We start from the raw sequence: 25,294 nt of genomic DNA, 5'->3' as shown, positions 1-25,294 counted from the left end.
CATCCCTACATATAAATAATATTTTGTTGGAGAAGAAAAATAAATAAAATATTTATTTTAAAGATAAAAATGTTCATTTGATATATCAAGGGAAAAACCCACAACTTTTAAAATAATTGAGGGGCTAATGCTGATACATGAATAATTTAAGGGCAAAAGTGCCATTAGGGTGATTGAGTCCCGCACATGCCTAAAGACTGAAATGGGAACGAAATTCAATTTGTTGACAAAAATAATAAGCTTTTGAAAAACGAACAAGATTAAGAAAAGAGCATTTGAGACACGTGTTTCTGTGTCAGAAACGCAGGCCCCACATGCGATATATAACCACAGATGCAAATAAGACTTGCATTTGATGTATTATTATACATGAAACGCAAATAACTTGCCTGTGATTATATGTCAAACTAATGTGGGATATGCGTTTCTAACTAATCCTATCCATCTTTCAAAAGCTTCTAACTTTTGTTAACAAATTAGATTTCTTTTCCATTCCAGTATTTGACCCCACATGCTTAATTAATGAGGTATTTTATATTAAAAGGAACTTTCCCTTCTTTATTATTTTCCGTTCTCCTCGAGGGGTCTGAAAGCTTCAATAATATATTTAATGGGAATGACGATTTGGCAACAAAAATAGACTTTGTCGTCATGGCATGGCACTAATATAAACCGAACAATATGAACATTTCTGCTAGTGGTGGCCGGTGGGATTAAACTATGAACATTTCTGCTAGAATAATCTATATGCCTATAGGAAACTAGCTAGGTGGGTGGGTGAGTCTTCAAATTAAACTAGCTAAAAAGCTTGGTGATCGAACACTAATGGCGGGCGAAAATATTCATACGTAGAGCGTGGACTTGCTAGCAAAGTCGTCTTTACATTGTACCTACCTTAGCTTGCTAAATCTTTGAGGATGAGCTAGCACAATCTGGAAACTAAGCCATGGCCTTGTTGTGTAGATTCTTGGATATCTCCACCTTTGCCTTTGCCTTTATATTCCTTGCGCTTCCCTCTTTAGTCTGTTCATCACTCTCATTTGATTTGCCCAGTATCGGATCTGACGACGATGTGAGCTTCAAATTCCAAGGAGAAGCATCTATCACACCCCAGGGCATCCAACTCACACCATATTACGATGAATTGCCGGTGAATAACTACAAAGCTGGTCGGGCCATGTATGTCGAATCGTTGCACCTATGGGACAAGGATTCTGGGGATTATTTAGCTGATTTTACCACCCATTTCACTTTCAACATTGACTCCAATGGTACCACTCCCTATGCTGATGGAATGGCCTTTTTCTTGGCTAATTTTTCCAAACCATTCGGTGCATATCACACTTATGGTAGAGGCCTTGGCCTAACTCAATGGCCTCAAGAAACACCTCGAGATCCTTTCGTTGCTGTGGTGTTCCGTACATTCCCAGATACAAATGTAAGTATCAATGTTAATTCTACACTAGAATCTGTTAATATCACGGGATGGTTGAACAATGTTACTCAGGGAAAGGATAACAATGCTCCCATTACTTATAATGCTACTTCCCAGATCCTTCAAGTTGTATTTACAGGATTCTGGAACGGCCAGTACCTCACAGACAGCCTTAGCTGTAAGGTTGATCTGAGGAAACACTTGCCCGAATTCATTACCATTGGCTTCTCAGCTGCAACGGGAATATACTCCGAGAGAAACACTGTCAGGTCATGGCAGTTCAATTCCACTTCACTGAGGCCGGGCAATGACGAAAAGAACAAGAAGAGAGGGCTAGTGATAGGATTGAGTATTGGTGTTCCAGTTTTAGTTGCTCTATTGGCTTTAGCCATCGTTACTTGTCTTAAAAAGACACGAACAGAAATAGGAAACAATCAAGAGATTGTTCTTCTTGGTCAGGACATGGATACTGAATTTCAAATGGTTAGCAGTGGTCCTAAAAAGTTCCCTTACACTGAATTGGAGAGTGCAACTAACAACTTTGCAGAGGAGCATAAGCTTGGAGAAGGGGGGTTTGGAGGGGTTTATAGAGGTTTCTTAAGGAGTCTAAACTTGGATGTGGCTGTGAAGAGAGTCTCAAGTGGGTCTAAACAGGGGATTAACGAATATGCATCAGAAGTAAAGATCATCAGCCGATTGAGACATAGAAACTTAGTGCCACTTCACGGTTGGTGTCACGAGAAAGGCGAGCTGCTTCTTATTTATGAATACATGCCAGAAGGCAGCTTAGATTCCCATCTCTTCAAGAGAAAGTCACCTTTGAATTGGGAGCTCAGGTATAGAATTGCACAAGGATTGGCCTCAGCTTTGTTCTATCTGCATGAAGAGTGGGAAAAATGTGTATTGCATAGGGATATTAAGTCCAGCAACGTCCTGTTGGACTCCAGCTTCAACGCTAAACTAGGTGATTTTGGGTTAGCTTGGCTTGTTGACCATGAAAATGCACCCCAAAAAACCATAGCCGGAGGAACACCAGGGTATGTAGCCCCAGAATGCAATTTCACATTCAAGACGAGCAAAGAATCAGATGTGTATAGTTTTGGAATCGTTGCACTAGAAATTGCTACTGGGAAAAGAGCAATTATTGTCAATGAACCAGAAGGTGTGAAAACCTTGGTGGAATGGGTTTGGGATTTGTATGGAATGGGAAAGCTACTAGAGGCTGTAGATCCTAAACTATACGGAAACTTTGATGAGCAAGAAATGGAGCAGTTAATGATGATCGGGCTGTGGTGTGCTCACCCTGATAGTACTTGTCGACCAAAAATAAGCCAAGCTTTACATTGTCTTAAGTTCCTAGTACAATTGCCCACCCTTCCACCAAAGATGCCTAAGCCATTCAACGTTTCAAGTTCGCATTGGCAAATATTTGAGGGCCATACGAGGTCCAGCAACATCAGTTGTCCCTCGCGTTTCACTTCATCTTCCATCATGGATACTGGTTCTTCATCTTCTGCCTCACATTCGCACACACACTGATAGCACAATATTATTCTTAATTTCAAACAAGAACATTACTACTAATTGTGTCTGTTAATGATATATTGTTGTGTGCTTGCTATAAAGTCATTTGGTCATGTTGTTGTCTCTTGTATTTATCTCTGCTCTGTGTTTACAGTAAAGTAGTATAAGAACAGTGGCAATTGAAAATGTTAAGTGTGAGATACTATTGTATAAGAAGCCAGGTTGTTATGTTGAGTCTTGAGGTTTGAACTATAGCTATAAAATTAGTGTTTTCTTGCATTGTTATTTTTGACACTTAAATAAGTCTTTTATTTGTTGTAACAACTAGAAATTCTTCTCTTACTTTATGTATTTATATTTTGTATTCGTTGCATTATACCGAGGACATGTTTTAAAAGACAATTTTCTTACTGGAACAAGTTATAATAGTAGAATTTTTCAACATGTGTATTAAAAATTTATATGTTCTTGCTATAAAGTCATTAGTTGGGAGGTCAATTATGTGTTTTGCTAGATGAATAATGATGTTTAGACATGATTTAAATGATGTTGCTTTTGTATTTATCTCCGCTATAAGTATAATCGTTTCATCTTTCCTACAGTTGCAAGATTAGTCTCTTGCATTTCATTGCTGAAAAAGTTGAGATTTTCGACTATAAAAAATGATTGAAAATTTTAAGGTTCATGGTTGAAAATTGAGTAGCACTTTAAAAATCTTGAAAAAATATAATAATCCATTAATATTGATGTGAGACACTATATAATTAAAGAAAATATAAATGTAATGTTTTCCCCCTAAAATAACAGAAAAAATTAATATTACTCTGTATCATTTTAAAATGCAATTTCTTTCTTGAACAAGTACTACTTTTCATGATTTTATTAAAGAAGTCTAGGAGTGGCAAAGTTCCAAAAATATGATCATACATATGATCAAAAACACCCTAAAAATTATTAACATGTCATTGATCGATGTACCTTCCTTATATCTTAGATTCATTAACTGCTTCAATAAAAACAATTTGTTATTGCTTGTTTTGAAAGTATACGAAGTCTCAATTAAGTTTATTCCACATGCTTCTGACATATGTCTCATTAATAATGTGGTTCAGAACATTATCTACAACCTATTGTCGAATATAACCATGCACAAACCTTTTTGGTGCTTAAAGTTTCACTCCTTGTTTGATATATTTTTTTGGCTTTGCAGTTTGCACTAGCAAACACATGTAGATATATGTAATTTCTTCACAAATAGAAGATCCTTTATCTCGGCCTTCTAAATGTGATAATTTTTACTATTCAATCGTATCTATTACTTATATTTGTCTCAATATCAAATATACTCAATCAACAATCACCACTTTATTTGGAAAAATCTCACTCCCTGTGACAATGAAAAACACAAAAACCACACGATGCACAAATACGAAATAATACACAACATCCCAAAAATAAATATCAAAGGAATACACGATTTACGTGAAGCATCCTAAATCGGGAAAAATTCACCGGACCACCCATAACAAAGTTTTGACTATAACAAATCTGGGGGTAGGCTATCACATGAGTCATACATCCATAAATCATAATATATATCAACTCTAGGTCAAAAATATTCTTTCACATCCACGGGCTAAAGGAATAATATCTCAACCACCACGAACAAAATAAAAATGAATACAAATAGTAGGAGAATACTCAAAAGATGTTTGAAATAAATCTAAGGACCTTTAAAAGATTTGATGAAGATAGCATCCAAAAGTTTGGCAAACTCACAACAAAACTGTACCAAAGATAAAGAAGAGAGAAAAATGGATGGTTTCCTCGTCCCTGCTTTCTGCCGAATGGAATGAAAGAAAGAAGAAGAAAAATGGTTTTCTTTTCTTCACACTTTCTGCCAACAAACAATAATGAAGAAGAGTGAAGCCAAAATGAAGTTGGTTTCCTTTTTCACTTGCTAACAAAGTGGATAATGAAGATAAGAAATAAAAATATATTTCCTTTCTCCACTTGCTGAATTGATGAGTGCGTACGTGTGTGCTGCCAGCTTGCTTTTCACAGGGAGGGACCCAACACTCCCAAACAAGGACGAAGTCAGAAATTCAATTGAAGGGGGTGAAGAAGTAAGGACGAATTCAGAATATTTTTACAGTAAAGGCGAAACATTAAAACGAAAGAGATAATTAAAAGAAACACATCTCATTATTAATATAAAAGAATGTTATATATATTTGTATGTATTAAATAAAAAGCCAACTATAAAAATATGTTCCTACCAAGATTTGAACTCCTACCCTTTATCATCATAACTCAACATATGCTTAACCAACTCATCTAAACCATATCTTATTAATATTTAATAGTTTTATTTTACTAATACTAATACATATACATATATACATATATACATATATATATATATATATATATATATATATATATATATATATATACAAAAATTATATATGTGGTGGGGTGGGGTGAGGGTGGCTCCGTCCCTGCTCCCAAATGTGCTAGGGCCTAAGAGCCTAAGTTTTTCAGAATAAAACGAATTTTGAGCATTCAAGAATTAAACCTGGCGAACAAGAATAAGAAAAAACACAATTTCTTGTGGGGAATAGATTGACAAACTGCTGTCATGCTTCTCTTCTACTACTTTTTCTCTACTGCCTCTCACTCCGTATCACATTTTAAGTTGAATTTGAAAAAAAAAAAAAAAAAAAATCTCCGAATCAATGGTCGTGAAGGAGACTGAGAACTGTGAAAGGCAACTATGGTAACTGGTAAGGAAAAATACAGAGTGATGGAGAATGAGACTTTAAAAAGTGTTGGATTCCATGCTTTAATATTTCAAATCATCATTATTTAAGCAGGGACCATCTTTTGCTTTATAAAAGGAACTTTAGTCCTCCTTTTCTTGATCATCATTCAAATAGATAAAGGACAAGATTAAGTTATGGAAAAGATAAGAAATTAATAAAACATTGTTAAAGTGATCTAATGACTATATTTTGAGAATCAATTTTTATTAACCCATTATCAGTATGAACATTTCTGCTATTTGATGTTACGTTAGTGGTGAGACTAAGTGACTTCTTCAAACTAGAAAAATTGGTGTACACTAATAAATGGCGGACAAAACTATTCAACGTCTTTAATTTATTCTTACCTTATCTAGTGTTGAGTAACAACTATTAGAGCTAGCACAATTGGGTGAAGAAAATTAAACTCAGCTCCCATCTAAATAAAATAATAAGCTAAGCCATGGCAGCAGCTTTTGCTGCCTTGTTGTGTAGATTCTTGGATATCTCCCCAGCCTTTGCCTTTGCCTTTGTATTCCTTGTGTTTCCCTCTTTAGTTTGTTCCCTCTCATTTGATTTGCCTAGTATCGGTGAAGACGATAACGTGAGCCTCAAATTAGATGGAGATGCATCTATCACACCCCAGGGCATCCAACTCACGCCATATTATTACGATGCATATAAATTGCCGGTGAATAATTACAAAGCTGGTCGAGCCATGTATGTTGAATCGTTGCACCTATGGGACAATGATTCTGGAGATTTAGCCGATTTTACCACACGTTTCACTTTCAACATCGACTCAAATGGTACCACTCCCTATGCTGATGGAATCGCCTTTTTCTTGGCCAAAATTTCCAAACCATTGAGTTCATATCCCACTTACGGTAACAGCCTTGGCCTAACTCAATGGAAAACAGAAAAAGCTGTAGATCCTTTCGTTGCTGTGGTGTTCGATACATACTCGATCAACAAGCCTCTCACTAATGTAAGTATCAACATTAATTCTACATTAGAATCTGTTAATATAACAGCATGGTTGAACAACGTTACTCAGGGAAAGGATAACAATGCTTCCATTACTTATAATGCTTCTTCCAAGATCCTCCAAGTTGTATTTACAGGATTCTGGAACGGCCAGTACCTCACAGACAGCCTTAGCTGTAAGATTGATCTGAGGAAACACTTGCCTGAATTCATTACCATTGGCTTCTCAGCTGCAACGGGAATATACTCCGAGAGAAACACTGTCAAGTCATGGCAGTTCAATTCCACTTCACTGAGGTCGGGCAGTGAAGGAAAGAACAAGAAGAAAGGAGTAGTTATAGGATTGAGTATTGGTGTTCCAATTTTAGTTGCTTTGTTGGCTTTAGGCGTCTGTACTTATCTTAAGAAGAAGATGCATGCAGATGATGAGATTATTATTCTTGGTCAGGCCATGGATACTGAATTTCAAATGGCTAGCAGTGGTCCTAAAAAGTTCTCATACACTGAATTGGAGACTGCAACTAACAACTTTGCAGAGGAGCATAAGCTTGGAGAAGGGGGGTTTGGAGGGGTTTATAGAGGTTTCTTAAGGAGCCTAAACATGGATGTGGCTGTGAAGAGAGTCTCAAGTGGGTCTAAACAGGGGATTAAGGAATATGCCTCAGAAGTGAAGATCATCAGTCGATTGAGGCATAGAAATTTGGTACCACTCCACGGTTGGTGTCACGACAAAGGTGAGCTGCTTCTTGTTTATGAATGCATGCCAGAAGGCAGCTTAGATTCCCATCTCTTCAAGGGAAAGTCAGTCTTGAATTGGGGGCTCAGGTATAGAATTGCACAAGGCTTGGCCTCAGCTTTGTTCTATCTGCATGAAGAGTGGGAAAAATGTGTATTGCATAGGGATATTAAGTCCAGCAATGTCCTGTTGGATTCGAGCTTCAATGCTAAACTAGGTGATTTTGGGTTAGCCTGGCTTGTAGACCATGAAAAACCTTCCGAAAAAACTTTAGTTGGAGGAACACCAGGGTACGTAGCCCCAGAATGTCATTTCACATTCAAGACTAGCAAAGAATCTGATGTCTATAGTTTTGGAATTGTTGCATTAGAAATTGCTACTGGGCAAAGAGCAATAATTTTTGTTGACGAAACAGAAGGTTTCAAAAGGTTGGTGGAATGGGTTTGGGATTTGTATGGAATGGGAAAGCTAATGGAAGCTGCTGATCCTAAACTATGCGGAAACTTTGAGAGGCAAGAAATGGAGCAATTAATGATGATCGGGCTATGGTGTGCTCATCCTGATAGTAATTTTCGACCAAAAATAAGCCAAGCTTTACATGGTCTTCAACTCCAAGTACAGGTGCCCACCCTTCCACCAGAAATGCCAGTTTACTCAACTTGTTATAATGTGCCATCCTTTACAAATTTGCGTTCCCAGATATTTGAGGGCTACACCAGTCCTAGCAACAACAGTTATCCCTCGCATGTAACTTCATCTTCGGCCACGGATGCCTCACATTCGCATACACACTGATAGCACCCTCCTTAGCATCATGGATTCCCTATCTTAATTCCAACCAAAAACGTTATGTACTGTGCCTGTTAAAGATATATTTATGTGTTGTTGTCTCAACTCTTGTATTTATCTCTTCTTTATGTTTACAATAAAGTTGTATAAGAACAGTGGTGATTGAAAATGTATGCCTGTGAGATACTATTGTAGAAGGTTATGTTGACTTGTTGAGTCGTTATAGAATTAGTGTGTTTCTTCCACTGGTATTTTTGGCACTTAAATAGGTATTTTATTTGTTGTAACAACTAGAAACTCTTGGCCTTTGCTGTATCTACATGAAGGGTGGGAAAAATGTGTGTTGCATAGGGACATCAAGTCAGTAATGTGTTGTTGGTTTCAAGCTTCAATGCCAGGCTAGGCGATTTTGGGTTAGCCAAGCTTGTTGACCATGAAGTGGCACCTGAAAAAACCTTGTCCGGGAGAACACCGGGGTACATAGCTTCAGAGTGTCATTTCACGTTCAAGACTAGCAAAGAATCAGATGTGTATAGTTTCGGGATTGTTGCACTAAAAATTGCATGTGGACGGAGAGCTATTATCGCCAATGAATAAGGTGTGAAAAGGTTGGTGGAATGGGTTTGGGATCTGTATGGATCGGGAAGGCTACTGGAAGGTGCGGATCCTAAGCTATGCAGAAGTTTTGAGGGCCGGCCAAGAAATGAAGAAATTAATGATTATCGGATTATGGTGTGCTCACCTGATAATAACAATCGGTCAAAAATGAGCCAAGTTGTACATTGTCTAAAATCCCAAGTGCAATTGCCTATCCTTCTATCAAAGATGCCTATGCCAAATTACTCCACTCCTCCTCCAGATACACTCTTTCCTTTTGGAGTCGAAGATGATGAGAAACAACAATTTGTGTACCATAAGATTTTTGACGTCAACACTAGTCTATCACGTTTCATTTCATCTTCTGGCCTGTTGTTGAAAATTAAAAATTACTTTACATGTAGTAATTAATCCAACGTTTTTGTGATTGTCTCATGTAGCATTGTAAATATATTAATACTCTGCATTAATGTTGTTTTGTTTTCTGTTTTTTCATCTTTATTTGGTTGTAAATACATCAATACAGGAACATGAATAAAAAATGACTTACAAATTGTTAAGAAATGTGAACAATTTTTTATCGACGGGAAGAGCTTTAATAAAAAGTCTAATTTGCTCGCAACTGATTTGCATACACCAAAAGTGAATGATTCATCACTTGCTGATGTAATTACATTTGTGTATGTTTTTATTGTTATTTTGAATCATCTCAGTAATTAAGTTTTTTAATTTTGCTTATTTAATACATGTTTTCCTTGCTTTCTCATTAGGATATGGTTTTACACTTCTTTTGAATGTTTTACGGTGTTTGGTAGTTTTTTTTTAACCATTACAGGTCAAGTGCAAAAGCAAGGGGAGATTTTTAAGCACGAATGGAGCAAAAAGAGAAGGAAGTTGAGGCATCATAGCCTCGACGCGTCGAGCCCGTTGCTTGACACGTCGAGAATTTCCAATAACTAAAGACTGTGCCCAGATCAGAGGCTCGACGCGTTGAGAGCGCGTATTGCTGAAATATTTGGAAGTCTGAAACTTTCCTAAAATAATTCTATTGGGTTCCCACTATAAAAGGATCATCTTCCATTAACCCTAGACTCCTTCTTTTTCTCAGATTTTGGTTTTGGAAGGCAACAAAGAGCAAAAACCAAGAGGACCAACTTCAAGATTGACAATTAACTTTGGAGTAGAGAATTGACTAGGAAGATTAAGGAGAATTCTTTCCCTCTTTATCTTATTCTTATTGTTGTTTGTTTATCTTTCAAGATTGTATTGAATGCTATTATGGCCATGAGTGGCTAAAAACCCTTAGGGATTTTTGGGTGAATTTGTTTATGAACCTATGTGCCTAGTTCTTTAATTCTTTAATATATTTATGTTTGGGTTTATGATTTGTTTGCAATCTTGTTTTAATCTGTTGCTGATAGTAATTAAAGGCCTAAATTACTTACTTCATTAGCCATGTTCATGTCATAACGAGAACTAGGCATAAATTAGGATACACACGATTGCACTTAACTGTTGCACCTTGAGAAAGGGAAAATTGGTTGGGGAATTTATTCTAAATTGTTGCGTATCGAGAGGTGGTAGTAATTGGGAATAAATGAATGCTGTTCTTTGTTCTTATTGAGTGTTTAAGCGACGAGAGTGAAAATTCACTAGGGGTAGAGATTACGAAAATAATTCAATTCCACTTTGCATTCTCACACTAGTCTTAATTCAAACTAAATATTACAACTTTGATTAGCACTATGCGATTAAACATTGTGGATCCCAAGAATCCTGCTTTGCTCTATTGCTTACAACACCTTGTTAATTAGTTTATTCTGTCTTTTATTTTCTACAATTATCAAATCTTCAAGTTTCTTTCAGATTAGTTCCATATGAGTAACCAAGTAGTTAGTGCTTAGTACCCCACTTCCATGTGAATCGATAACCCGAATATTTCGAGTATTATTTGTTTGCCTAAATTACCGCAATAAGTTGCCAAAAGGTTCAAAAAGATAAGAGGGGACCAAGATTTCCTTGTATAGAGTGGACTGGCAAAGCAAGTCTTCCATGGACCATGGTTAGAGCAATCACTATATGGACTATTTCTTAAGAACCCAAAGCATGTTCACTATTGTTTGAACTAGCAATTGCGAATAAACATTATTGTATTTTCTCTAATCCATGGCGGCAGAAGCAGCAGCAGCCTTGTGCAGATTCTTGAGTATCTCAGCCTTTGTATTCCTTCTCCTTGCCTCGTTAGCGTGTTCGCTCTCATTTGATCTGCCTAGCATCAGTCCAGATGATGCCGTGCACATCAAACTAGAAGGGGATGCATATATCACACCCCAGGGCATCCAACTCACGCCATATGCACCGAACAAAGCTGGTCGAGCCAACTATGTTGAATTGTTGCACCTATGGGACAAGGATTCTGGAGATTTAGCTGATTTTACCACCCATTTCACTTTCACCATAGGCTCAGATGGCAGAAATGGATATGCTTCTGGACTGGCCTTCTTCTTGGCCAACTTTTCGGCTCCATTCAATACAACAATCACTGGTGGTGGCGGTCTTGGCCTTATGAATCAGAGTCTACAAACATCCCAAGATCCTTTTGTTGCCGTGGTGTTCGACACATTCTCACACCAGGAGAATCGACCTCAGACGAATGTAAGTATCAACATTAAATCTATGCTAGAGCCTGTTAGTATCACAGAATGGTTGAACAACATCACTGTGGGGATGCCTAATAATGCTTGCATTACTTATAGTGCTACTTCCAAGATTCTTCAAGTTGTTTTCACAGGATATTGGAATAGCCAGTACCTGACAGGCAGCCTTAGCTGTAAGGTTGATCTGAAGGAATACTTGCCCGAATTCGTTACCTTTGAATTGGAGGTTCAGGTATAAAATTGCACAAGGCTTGGCCTCAGCTTTATCCTATCTGCATGAAGAGTGGGAACAATGTGTATTGCACAGGGACATTAAGTCCAGCAATGTCCTGTTGGATTCAAGCTTCAATGCTAGACTTGGTGATTTTGGGTTGGCCTGGTTGGTTGACCATGAAAAAGCACCGGAAAAGACTTATTTGGGAGGGACACCAGGGTACGTAGCCCCGGAATGTCTACAGTTTTGGAGTTGTTGCATTAGAAATTGCATGTGGACGAAGAGCAATTCTTACTAAAGAACCCGAGGGTGGGAAAAGCTTGGTGGATTGGGTTTGGGATTTGTATGGAATGGGAAAGCTACTGGAAGTTGCAGATCCTAAGCTATGCGGAAATTTTGAAAAGCAAGAAATAGAACGATTAATGATTATCGGGTTATGGTGTGCTCACCCTGATAGTAACTCCCGTCCACCAATAAGCCAAGCTTTACTTTGGCTTAAATTCCAAGGGCAACTGCCCATCCTTCCATCAAAGATGCCTAAGCTAGTTTACTCAATTTCTTCTAATGTGCCCTTAATTTCGAGTTCGCATGCCCAAACATTTGAGTACCATTCGAGTTCTGGCCACAACAGTTGTCCCTCACGTTTCACTTCATCTTCGACCTCGGATGCAAGTTCTTCGGCATCTGCCCCACACTTCCGCACACACTGATAAAACCAACATTGTTGGTTTCTCCATCTTAGTTTCAGTCAAAAACATTTCTCTATCTATGAAAGGTTTCTGTGTGCTTGGTATATAGTCATTTCTAGTGGCTAAATTATGGATGTTTGCTACATGTATAATGATGTTAGATATATAGGATTGAGCACATAATATCATGCCATATTATCTTTTGTATATATTTATGTCTACTATACTCTAATGACATAATCAGCAATTGTTTCTTAAGTCTTTCCATCATTTTCTCCCAAAGTAGATGCAAGGTTAATCACCTTTAGCCCGAATTGACAAACAATCTTCCGGGACCATGTCATGCTTCAATTCATATTCAATTGTTATGTCATGGACCCGGGTCTACCTCGCAAGGTGGACTTGGGTCAAAATACCCAATTTATATAGTAAGGGTGTGTTTGGTTTGCACATAGGAATCGGAATCGGAATCGGAATTGGTATCAAATACTTGGTAATGGTAATGGGTGGAATGGAAATAGTTACTAATAGTAGTGCTTGAGAATGAATAAGGGTTTCATTCCCTTATTTTTGAATTGATAGGGTATTCAAAACTCAAAAGTAGTATTCTAAAAACCTATCAACCAAACAACAACAATCACTTTCATACCCACCAACCAAACACACCCTAAATGTTTATAATTCAAATTCTGAACATTTAGTATATAAAATTGTAAACATTCAGTATGTAAATGGTAAACATTCAGTATGTAAATGGTAAACATTCAGTATGTAAATTGTGAATATTTAATATATAAATTGTGAATTTTTGGACCCGAGTCCAAAAAAAAATTGGCATGCACAATGCTGTTGGCCATGGGCATGGCCACAACCATGGCTTGCGACAGTGGCTCTGATCAGCCTCCATCTCAAAACATTCATGACTCCAAAAATTCTTCACTTTAGTCATCAAATTGTAACCTCATGCTACGGTGATTTCAAAATTTGACCAAATAACATATTTTTTTTTTTTTTTTAAAATGACCAAATAACATATTAATTGACTCGAAACATCATTTTTCTTGTCAATAATTCATAGTTGACAAAATCAACTCAATAAGATTTTTTTGAAAATAACTCAATAAGATAACAAATAACAAACAAAAGAATACTAAAAAGTGTAGGAAAATAGTAATAATTTAATTTAAACACATCAGGGAAGGTCACTCACACAACCATTTGCTTATTAATTTTTTTTTTAATTTATCCAATCCTGCTTAGTTCTCGTCGCAAATAACTCGCAATATGCAATGATTTTCTGTGGGCTTGCAGCGGTCAAATTAATTTTTACCGTTGCAATGGTTGCTTTATTTATTCATTTATTTATTTTTAATGGACGATTAGAAATTAATTTAAATGCATTGTTATAAATGAAATTATGTCTTTTTTTAAAAAAATAAATGTTGTATTAGAAATATATTGCTATGCCTAACTATGTGATATTATAGTAAAGAGTTAATTCCATTTTTAGTCCTAGATTTTAAGATTTGTATGTGACAATCTACTTTTAGACCTTTTTTATTAGAACATCCTTATTTGGTCATAGTATTATTGTGGCATGACCGCATGATTATTTTTAGTCCTCCATCAATAAAAATGTTGAAATGTCGTTAAATGCAAAGACATTTCAATTTTTTTTTTTATACAAAGTAGATTAAATCGCAAATTGAAGACCAAAATGTCCTTGTATTTAATTATATTTAAACTGTTTTGTTGATAAAAATATAAAAAATAATAATGTCACAATAATACTATGACCAAAAGCGAATATTTTGATTAAAAAATTAAAAAAAAAAAAAAAAACTTAAATGGGTTGACACCTATAAATCTAGGACCAAAAATAAAATTAACTCTATAGTAAATTTCGACAAAAATGTTACTATTTACTAAAAAAAAATTAAAATTTTGAAACGACCATTGATCCACAAATACACACATAAGGGCAGAAATGAATACTTCAATCCACTCGAAATCCATTTCGAATTAGATTTTTTTTAGGTGATAGCAGGTGATGAGTCTTAAAAGAATTAAAATTGCAGTGAGTTAGGTTGTATATATGAGGGGTTTTTTTTTGAGGAATAAAACTGAATTCATTGAATCAACTGATAAACAATCAACAAGATAAGGGGGCGGGATGTCAACCCATTCCCCGCAACCTGACACAGAAACGGCTTCTCGGGCAATAAGATGGGCAGCACGATTCGCAGATTGCTTTACAAAGTGGAAAGCTACATTACTAAGTAAAGATGTAGTTTCTTTTATGTATATATGAGGGTTTTGTATACAAAATCTACATAGAACTCCACTCGACCCATCATTTATAATAATTTGTTTATTTATTTATTAATACATTAATACATATAATTAATAGTAAAAGAAGTCCTAATATATAGCTCAAAGAATCAATGCCCCTATCACTATGATTCGATATGATCCTATGATCACCCATTTGAAATGGTAACAAAAGTGTATCACATTACATATTAGCTCTGTTTGGTAGAGCTTATAACTTATTTTACCCTACAAATAATCTATAAACTCTGTATTGGTAAACCTGAGGAGCTTAAAATAATAACTTATTTTGAAACGCTACCTCAAGAAGCGTTTCAAAATAAGTTCCTAGTTTTTTAACTTTTTTTTTAAAAAATATTTATTAATTTACAAAATGACATCATATATACTTCATCAATCAAAATTCTAACATCCTAGTTTATTCTTTTATGTCTTTTTGCACTTATCAGCTAATTCAACAATTAATTTAATCAAACACTTTAATTTCAATTAGTTAGCTTATTAATCAGCTTTCAGTTAACTTTTTAACTGGTTGTGCCAAACAAAGCCATAGTAGTTGGCAGTCCTAAGATGTAGTTAATTATAAAAATTGGAGAAATTGCACTTTTCATCTCTAAGTTATAGGGTAATTGTAGAATTCGTTCATAAGTGTTGGTCATACTCACTTTTCGTCTCTAATTTATTATTGGCGTTGCACTTTTTGTCCTTTTACTAATAAAACATTAGGGACGAAATTTACAATTTTAGTATAATTCAGATTTCAGAGACGAAAAGTGAGTATGACCAACACTCAAGGACGAATTCTACAATTATTTTATAACTTAGGAACAAAAAGTGCAATTTTCTTAAAAGATTCTATAACTATTGGTAAACATGAGGGTGTTGGAGATAAATAAGATATTTGGTGTTGGCGTAGACTGAGTTACTTTGACTTTGTAAAAGGAACGTAACTTCAATTTCCATTGCTTATTTCCCATTCTCCAATGGCAGGAGGAAAGCTTCAGATATTTGAAGGGAAAACTTAGCGCAAAATGAAGACTTTGTCGCCTACAAATTAAAATTTGAGGACAAGAAAAATCCACGAGATTAGGTCACACTAATGGTGGGACGGGTGAGAGTAATATTCAATGTGGAACGTGGACTAGCAAAGTCTTAGGTAGCTAAATCTACTGCCGATGAGTTGTTGGTGAGAGCAAATTATTTTCTGAGGATCAGTTGGCGAAGAAAACTTAGGAGAGCTAAAGAATTTGTAAGCTAGCCATGGCAGTAGCTGCGTTGTGCAGATTCTTGGCCTTTCTATTCCTTTTGCTTCGCTCTTTAGTTTGTTCATCACTCTCGTTTGATCTGCCAAGCATTGGTCCTGAGGATAAAGATGTGCACATTAAAGTGGAAGGAAATGCAACCATCACAAACCAGGGCATCCAACTCTCATCGGAGTCGCAAAACGAAGCCAGTCGAGCCAAGTATGTTGAATTGTTGCACCTATGGGATGAGGCTTCTGGAGATTTAGCCGATTTTACCACCCATTTCACTTTCAACATCGACTCAAATGGTAGCACGAACTATGGTGATGGAATGACCTTTTTCTTGGCTAATTTTTCCACCCCAATCGATATAAAGCTCACTTATGGCGGCGGCCTTGGCCTAATGAATGGGTATAAAGCATCTGCAGAGCCTTTCGTTGCTGTGGTGTTCGATACATTCTCAAACAGTATGGATACGCAAATGACAAATGTAAGTATCATCGTTAATTCTGTACTATCACCCGAGGAGAGCACAGTATGGTGGAACAACATTACACAGGGGAAGAATAACAATGCTTCCATAACATATAATGCTACTTCCAAGATTCTTCAAGTTGTTTTTACAGGATTCTGGAAGGGCCAGTACTTGACAGGCAACCTAGCCATATTGTTGATCTGTCTAAATACTTGCCCGAATTCGTTAACTTTGGCTTCTCAGCTGCAACAGGAGTTTCCAGTGAGAGAACCACTGTCAGGTCATGGCAGTTCAATTCCACTTCACTGAGGTCAGACAGTGTTTCTGAAGAAAATAACAAGAAGAAAGGGCTAGTAATAGGATTGAGTATTGGTGTTCCATTTTTAGTTGCCTTCTTGGTTTTAGGCATCTGTACTTATCATAAGAAGATGTGTGCCGAAAAAATAAACAATCACGAGGTTATTATTCTTGGTCAGGCCATGGATACTGAATTTCAAATGGTTAGCACTGGTCCTAAAAAGTTCTCATACACTGAATTGGAGACTGCAACTAACAACTTTGCATATGAGTATAAGCTTGGAGAAGGGGGGTTTGGAGGGGTCTATAGAGGTTTCTTAAGCAGACTAAACTTGGATGTGGCTGTGAAGAGAGTCTCAAGTGGGTCTAAACAGGGGATTAAGGAATATGCAGCAGAAGTAAAGATCATCAGCCGATTGAGACATAGAAATTTGGTGCCACTTCACGGTTGGTGTCACGAGAAAGGCGAGCTGCTGCTTATTTATGAATACATGCCAGAAGGCAGCTTAGACTCCCATCTCTTCAAGAGAAACTCACCTTTGAATTGGGGTCTCAGGTATAAAATTGCACAAGGCTTGGCTTCAGCTTTGTCCTATCTGCACGAAGACTGGGAACAATGTGTACTGCACAGAGACATTAAGTCCAGCAATGTCCTGTTAGATTCGGACTTCAATGCTAGACTAGGTGATTTTGGGTTAGCTTGGCTTGTTGACCATGGAAATGCAGCCGAAAAAACCATATCTGGAGGAACACCAGGGTACGTAGCTCCAGAATGCGCTTTGACATACAAGACTAGCAAAGAATCAGACGTGTATAGTTTTGGAATTGTTGCATTAGAGATTGCTTGCGGAAAGAAAGCAATTCTTGGCAATGAACCAGAAGGTGGTGTGAAAATGTTGGTGGAATGGGTTTGGGATTTGTATGGAATGGGAAAGCTATTGGAAGCTGTAGATCCTAAGCTAGGCAGAAACTTTGTGGAACAAGAAATAGAGCAATTAATGATGATCGGGCTGTGGTGTGCTCACCCTGATAGTAATTGTCGACCAAAAATAAGCCAAGCTTTACATGGTCTTAAATTCCAAGTACAACTGCCCACCCTTCCACCAAAGATGCCTAAGCCAATTTACTCAACTTCATATTCAAGTCCGCATTGGCAGATACTTGAGGGCCATACGAGCTCCGGCAACAACAGCTGTCCCTCACGTTTCACTTCACCTTCGATCATGGATACTGGTTCTTCATCATCTACCTCACATCCACACACACACTGATGGCAACAACATTCTTGGCTTCCCTATCCTAATTTCAATTAATTAGGGGGTCAATTATGAATTGTGCATGTTTGCTGGATGAAAAATGATGTTGGACATAGGATTGAACACCCATTGCACGTTGTTATCTCTGCTTTGTTTTCGCGATTAAAGTAGTATAAGAACAGTGGTGATTGAAAATGTAAGAGTATGAGATACTATTGTTGTAGAAGGTTATGTTGAGTCTTAGGATTTGAACTATAGCTATGGAGTTGGTGTTTTCTTCCATTGTTATATTCCGCACTTAAATAGATCCTTTATTGTTGTGACCACTAGCTATTTCCTCTGCTACTTTTTTTTTTTTTTTTTTTTTTTTTTTTAAGTAACCAGAGAAATTCACAATTACTATTGGATGGTGTGCATATGATAAATCCAGCCTTGCAATCTTAGTTGGTAATGCCCAAATCACAAAAATGTAAACTTATATAGGTTTAATAATATGTGTTCTCTTTGTATCTTTCTCTACATAAAGGCAACTAATGATGCACATGAAGCTTTAATTGACAAATTATACTATGGATCATAGTCTACCTTGTATTGTGGATCCTAGTCCAAAATAACATTTAGATTTTATACCTACAATACTTGTAAATAAATTGAAGGCAGATAGCATGCTAATTAATTACACTTACACAATAACATGATAACTAAAAATGGTGCATATATGGTGGTCAACTGGTCATGGGATATTGGACATACAGCCACCCAAAATGGTACATATACAGTGTTGAACCCATGCCCTTTTGGACCAATACCTAAAACTAGCACCTTAAACCAACTCAGCCATCTTAACAAGTTTGTGTATTAAGATACATGAAATAATAATATCAATGCTTTCGGGGAGAATTAAAATCATGGTTTAATAGTATAAAGTATAATTTGCTCACAACTGATTTGCACACACCAAAAGTGAATATTTCATCAGTGGCCAAAAGGTACAAAAAGGTAAGAGGAGGCCAAGATGTCCTTAAATTAAAGTAGTGCGTGGACTGGCAAAGCAAGTCTTCCTTGGTTAACGCAATTGACAAATTATTGCATAGACCATGGTCCACACAATTGTGTGGACCATGACTATCAGATACATTTTTAATATATTATACTAAGGGTACATTATTTTTGTATTGAAGGTGTATTATATAAAATAATGTACCATTAGTATATTAAAAATGTACTTTATGTATATAAATAATGTACGCTTAGTATATTAAAAATGTACTTTTTATTTATGATTCACACAATTGTGTAGACCATGGTCAATGCAATAATGATTAAGCTCAATTACGGTAGGACAAAACGTCAAGAAATTAAAAGTGATAAACAATATTTATAACTCAAGAAGTTAAGAATATTGAGGTATTAATCAAACAGTGAGTCTTTTGTGAGATTATTTCACAGGATTTTTTTTTTCGTGAGATTAATCGAGTCAAAGTAAAAATGTATGGAATAATATTTTTAAATTAAAATATAATATTTTTGTGCTAAATAGTTACTTGAACATGGCATTGGTTTTTTTTTTTTTTTTTAAACATCAAGGCATTGGTTTTTTTTTTTTTTTGAATGCTACTGATTTTTTGATCCACTGGTACTAAGTTGCTCCCTATGTGCGAGGTGGGTTGTTAAGATGCAATTTTCTGCAAATAATACCAGAATTATTGATGTTAGTGACTCTTTAAAGTAGAAAGGTTGAGCAAAAAAAAAAAAAAAGTAGAAAGGTTGATGCACATACAAAAAAAGAACAACTTCTTGACCTATACTACATCATATACATACTTAATCATTTTTTTTTGAATGTTACTGACTCTATTACATTGTAGTATCTATTCATACATACTTAATCATTTATACCATCTCATTTTTTAGTAAATTAGAGTTAATACCATTTGAGGTCTTCCGAGTATAGTGGTTTTGCCACGTTTAGTCCTAAACTTTCAAATTGACCATCTGTGGTCCTTCGACTTTCAAATTTAACCATTTGTGGTCCAAGTTAACCACTCATGGTCCTTCGAGTTTCAAAACTTTACCAGTTGTGATCCTCTTGAAAGGACCATGGTTGGTTAAAATTTAATAATTGAAGGACCATGAGTGGTTAACTTGAACCACAAATGGTTAAATTTGAAAGTCGAAGGACCATATATGGTCAATTTGAAAGTTTAGGACTAAATATGGCAAAACAACTATACTCGGAGGACCTCGAATGGTATTAACTCAAATTTTTTTATATTACTCTTAGTTATATCTAAACATTTACTCTATATACAGGGGCGGAGCCACCTTGTGGTTGCAGGGGCCTTGGCCCCCCCCCCTCCCCAGAAAAAATTTGTTTTATTATTATTATAATTTTTTTTGGCCCCTCTCTATTCCATCCAAACACAAAAATTGTTTTATTAATATTAGATTTTTTAGCCCCCATCTGCTCCATTCAAAAACTTCCAGAGTACAGAGTTCCAAAGTAGCTTCCAAGGTAATTTTTTATTTCTTTTTTATTCTTTAAAGTTTTGGATTTATTTATTAATTTATTTATTTTTATAAATTACTCTTTATTGAATTATTGGAAATGAATTTATCTGTCCTTACCACAACAAAAAGTCTAGATATTGTAGTTAAATGGTAGCTAAATCGTCTCTTAGAACACTGCATATTTACTGCTAAGAAAAATGAAATACATTGTAATAGTTGGCCTCCCTACACTAACAATCCTGGCTCCGCCCCTGTCTATATATATCTATCTATATATATATACACACACACAAAGGACACCTATATATATAAGAAGTGAAGTGAAGGAGAGGGACAATTCCCTCACCTTAAATCGGCCCTGCTTGAGATGAGTCAAGGACATATATAGCACCATGCCATAGTCAATACGAGATAGTACCAACCACTTTCATAGTGTGCAAATGTTATATTAATTAATAAATGAATATGGAATATATCTAGCTGTTAATAAATGGTTAATAGTCTTTCTTTGGGTTATAGCACCAACCACTTATATATTATTTGTATCAAAAAAGTTAGAGCATTCTCAATCGTCAGAGTTTTTTTCACAATTTTTTTGTGAGCCTCCAGCATTCACCTCATCATCCACTATCGCACTCAATCACCAAAAAAAACATAAAGATTGATTTAGAGGCGGCTGCCTTGAATCGCTCGATTACACGCGCTCTGGCCCGTGATTGCAAACCGTGCTCTCTCTTTAATTTGTTTTGTTTTGTTTTTTTTTTCTCATTTAAAAAACTAAACTTTGTAGGAGAAAAAATCAATAAAAAATTAACTCTCTCGTTAGATAAAAATCACTTATTTAACTTTTTATTATTCTAAAAATTAACAAAAAATTTCTATTGGAGATGTTCTTAAACTCGTATGTGGTCAATATTAATTCAGTGGAAAATTTGTGCAAGAAAAAGGCCAATCCACCAACATAGCTAAATGTTACCATTTGAAATTTGAGTTAACTTTGAAAGTTAAATGGGTGATAAAATCAACTAAATCTCCGGAAGGCTCAGCACAAGTGGCTTGATCCAATTCGTGGGCAATGGAATCTCTTCAAGATAGAAAGATGGGTCCGGAGACCACTAATTACCATTGTTATACGGAAAATATTAAATATATTTCTGAGGACTATTACTTCTGTGCTTTCCAAAAAAAAAAAAATGGAGTATTACTTCAGTATGCACTATGCAGCATATTTTATTAGATAAAAAAATTAATGAATAAAAAATGACGGCGCCCTAATTTTTTAAGCAGTAATTATAGGACACCTTATTGAGAATAGAAAATGGAATATAAAATAAGAATTGATGTACTAGTGCTCTTATTATATTATGAACTCTCGTGGACCAACAAAGTCTTCACGTCTAAAACTCATAAAAAATAATTTATACTTTTATTTTATACTCTATATAATTTGATATGCTTTGATTGTTCAATTTAGTAGGGAGACATAATGTTTATTCATTTATTTTTTTATTCTTCCCATCAAAGTTGAACACAAATAACCGTAAAAATTGAGAATAATATTTTGAAAATATTTTTCGTAAAAAAATTAGACAAAAAAATGCCAGTCCAATCACCATTTGAGTTGACGTTGAAAGTGAAATGAGTGATAAAATATAATCAACTAAATCTCCAGATGTTATCCAAAAAAAAAAAAAAAAAAAAAAAAAAAACTAAATCTCCAGAAGGGTCAGCACAAGTGGCTTAATTCAGTTCGTGGGCAATGGAATCTCTTCAAGCTTGAAAGATTGGGGCGGGGACCACTGATTACAATTGTTGTACCATTGACCACATAAATAATTTATTATAAGTATACAATATGAAGATTGTTTTGTTCTTAAAAAAAAAAAAAAGAGATTATTTTAGATTAAGGTATGATTGCAAAGATAAATCCTAGGTTTATTATATAATTTGTCTACTAATTATGAATAAGAATAACAGACATTATTGTGTGGATCACAATCTAAGTCGTTTTAATGTTAAAAAATTCATTACTTTGTGTGCATATTTGAGTAAGATAACTTATTTTATAAGTTAGCATAGTGTAAAAAATTGTGTTAAAATAATGTCTTTAAGAGTCAGAATAATATATTTTATGTGTTTTTGAACCGTAATTCAGATTAAATGTTAGAACATGGGCTAGCATTCTAGCAAAGTCTTCGTTCCTAGATGCCCGCCCAATAAGTCTACTGCTGATGAGTTGTTGGTGAGAGTAGTTATTTTCTTATAAGAAAACATAAGCCTCATCAATACGAGCTCTGTAAGCTAGCCATGGCCGCAGATATCTTGGCGTTTCTATTCCTTTTGGTTCCCTCTTTAGTGGGTTCAGTCTCGTTTGATTTGCCAATCATTGGTCCTAAGGATAAAGATGTGCGCATCATAGTGGAAGGAAATGCAACTATCACAAACGCCGGCATTCAACTCACATCGGATGAGTCGGAAAACGAATCCAGTCGAGCCAGGTACGTTGAATTCTTGCACCTATGGGATAAGGCTTCTGGGAATTTAGCCGATTTTACCACCCATTTCACTTTCAAAATCAACTCAAACGGCACCTCTAAATATGGCGATGGAATGGCCTTTTTCTTGGCTAATTTCTCCACCCCAACCGATATAAGTCCGGCTTTTGGCGGCGGCCTTGGCCTGATGGATGATTTTAAGCCATCCCCAGTTCCTTTCGTTGCTGTGGTGTTCGATACATTCGCAAACGGTTTGGGTAAATCAATGACCAATGTTAGTATCAACGTTAATGTTGTACTAGAAACCAACAAGAGCACAGCATGGTTGAACAATATTACACAGGGGAAGGAAAACAATGCTTCCATAACTTATAATGCAAGTTCCAAGATTCTTCAAGTTGTTTTTACAGGATTCTGGGGCGGCCAGTACTTGACACACAACCTCAGCTATATGGTTGATCTGAGGGAACATTTACCTGAATTCGTTAACATTGGCTTCTCAGCTGCAACAGGAACATTGACTGAGGAACACAGTGTAAGCTCCTGGCGGTTCAATTCCACTCCACCGAGGTTTGTCGGTAGTTTATCTCGTTCCCCAGCTCCAACTCCAATTCCAAGTCCAATTCAAGAAAACAAGAACAAGAAAGGCCTACTAGTGAAAGGATTGAGTATTGGGGTTCCAATTTTAGTTGCTCTCTTGGCTTTGCCCATTATCTATACTTGTGTTAAGAAGAAACGGGCAGAAAAGGGAAAAAACCGTGAGATTTTTCCTGCTAAGGACATGGATACTGAATTTCAAATGGTTAGCAGTGGTCCTAAGAAGTTCTCATACACTGAATTGCAGACTGCAACTAACAACTTCTCAGAGGAGCATAAGCTTGGAGAAGGGGGGTTTGGAGCGGTTTATAGAGGTTTCTTAAGGAGCCTAAACTTGGATGTGGCTGTGAAGAGAGTCTCGAGTGGGTCTACACAGGGGGTTAACGAATATGCATCAGAAGTAAAGATCATCAGCCGACTGAGACACAGAAATTTGGTGCCACTTCACGGTTGGTGTCACGACAAAGGTGAGTTGTTGCTTGTTTATGAATACATGCCTCAAGGCAGTTTATACTCCCATCTCTTCAAGAGAAACTCACCTTTGAATTGGGAGATCAGGTATAGAATTGCACAAGGCTTGGCCTCAGCTTTGTTCTATCTTCATGAAGAGTGGGAACAATGTGTATTGCACAGGGACATCAAGTCCTGCAATGTCCTGTTGGATTCGTGCTTCAATGCTAAACTAGGTGATTTTGGGTTAGCCCGGCTTGTCGACCATGAAAAATCACCCGAAAAAACCTTAGTTGGAGGAACAATAGGGTACGTCGCCCCAGAATGTTATTTCACATTAAAGACTACCAAAGAATCAGATGTGTATAGTTTTGGAATTGTCGCATTAGAAATTGCATGTGGACAAAGAGCAATAGTTTCTGTTGAAGAAACAGAAGATTTCAAAAGGTTGGTGGAATGGGTTTGGGATTTGTATGGAATGGGAAAGCTAATGGAAGCTGCAGATCCTAAGCTATGCGGAAACTTTGAGAGGCAAGAAATGGAACAATTAATGATGATCGGGCTATGGTGTGCTCATCCTGATAGTAAATTTCGACCAAAAATAAGCCAAGCTTTACATGGTCTTCAACTCCAAGTACAGGTGCCCACCCTTCCACCAGAAATGCCAGTTTACTCAACTTCTTATAATGTTCCATCCTTTTCAAATTTGCGTTCACAGGTATTTGAGGGCTATACGAGTCCCAGCAACAACAGTTATCCCTCGCAAGAAACTTCATCTTCGGTCATGGATGCCTTACATTCGCACACACACTGATTTCACCATCACCAACCTTCTTGGCTTCCCTATCTGAATTTCAAACAAAAACACTACTTGCTGTGTCTGTTAAAGATACATATTTCTGTGTGCTAGCTATGAAGTAATTAGCCGTGTCATTCATTATCTCTTGTATTTATGCTTTATCTTTTCTCTGTGTTTACAATATAGTATAAGAACAGTGGTGATTGAAAATTAAATGTAAGAGTGTGAGATACTATTGTAGCAGAAGAAGGTTAATTATGTTGAGTCTTAAGGTTTTAAGTATAGCTATAGAATTAGTGTGTTCTTCCATTATTGTTATTTTTGGCTCTTAAATAGGTCTTTTGTTTGTTGTAACAACAATAAAGACTTGGTCAATAATGCATTATTAACATGTAGTTTTCTGCAAA

At 36.2% G+C, this 25,294-nt stretch overlaps 5 protein-coding genes across 7 annotated transcripts in view; all 5 read left to right on the top strand.

Moving 5' to 3' along the window:
• The window catches only part of LOC109164847 (L-type lectin-domain containing receptor kinase IX.1-like), a 21,148-nt gene extending 3,069 nt beyond the window's left edge, over window positions 1-18,079 (top strand). The window contains exon 2 of the mRNA XM_019313393.1: window positions 18,052-18,079. The gene's annotated coding sequence lies outside the window, so the exon portion shown is untranslated. The remainder of the gene's footprint in view (window positions 1-18,051) is intronic.
• On the top strand, window positions 939-3,128 carry LOC109165133 (L-type lectin-domain containing receptor kinase IX.1-like). Its single transcript, XM_019313775.1, has one exon. It carries the CDS (start codon window positions 947-949, stop codon window positions 2,972-2,974), a length of 2,028 nt encoding a protein of 675 aa, XP_019169320.1. The 5' UTR covers window positions 939-946; the 3' UTR covers window positions 2,975-3,128.
• On the top strand, window positions 6,166-25,294 carry LOC109165131 (L-type lectin-domain containing receptor kinase IX.1-like). Of its 3 annotated transcripts, XM_019313774.1 has the most exons (3): window positions 6,166-6,751; window positions 6,866-7,136; window positions 16,888-18,317. In XM_019313774.1, the coding sequence occupies exons 1-3, from the start codon at window positions 6,227-6,229 to the stop codon at window positions 18,048-18,050; spliced, it is 1,959 nt and encodes a 652-aa protein (XP_019169319.1). In that variant the 5' UTR covers window positions 6,166-6,226; the 3' UTR covers window positions 18,051-18,317. The 3 variants fall into 3 exon arrangements, with proteins under 3 accessions (XP_019169319.1, XP_019169318.1, XP_019169317.1); XM_019313773.1 differs by lacking the exon at window positions 16,888-18,317 and adding an exon at window positions 24,915-25,294 and having other exon boundaries at window positions 6,166-8,287; XM_019313772.1 differs by having other exon boundaries at window positions 6,166-7,136.
• Window positions 11,074-25,196, top strand: LOC109165137 (L-type lectin-domain containing receptor kinase IX.1-like). The gene is made up of 2 exons (XM_019313780.1): window positions 11,074-11,078; window positions 22,864-25,196. The coding sequence occupies exon 2, from the start codon at window positions 23,157-23,159 to the stop codon at window positions 24,900-24,902; it is 1,746 nt and encodes a 581-aa protein (XP_019169325.1). The 5' UTR covers window positions 11,074-11,078; window positions 22,864-23,156; the 3' UTR covers window positions 24,903-25,196.
• Window positions 15,955-25,294, top strand: part of LOC109165138 (lectin beta-1 and beta-2 chains-like) — a 56,807-nt gene continuing 47,467 nt past the window's right edge. Inside the window, exon 1 of the mRNA XM_019313781.1 lies at window positions 15,955-16,809. Coding sequence (XP_019169326.1) covers window positions 16,024-16,791 — 768 coding nt within the window. The 5' untranslated portion in view covers window positions 15,955-16,023 and the 3' untranslated portion in view covers window positions 16,792-16,809. The remainder of the gene's footprint in view (window positions 16,810-25,294) is intronic.

This window comes from Ipomoea nil, unplaced genomic scaffold (genome assembly GCF_001879475.1).
Source record: "Ipomoea nil cultivar Tokyo-kokei standard unplaced genomic scaffold, Asagao_1.1 scaffold3069, whole genome shotgun sequence".
In the NCBI taxonomy this organism is placed as follows: Eukaryota; Viridiplantae; Streptophyta; class Magnoliopsida; order Solanales; family Convolvulaceae; genus Ipomoea; species Ipomoea nil.
Note: the sequence above shows the minus strand (reverse complement) of the source record. Positions and strands in the feature narration are given on the sequence as shown.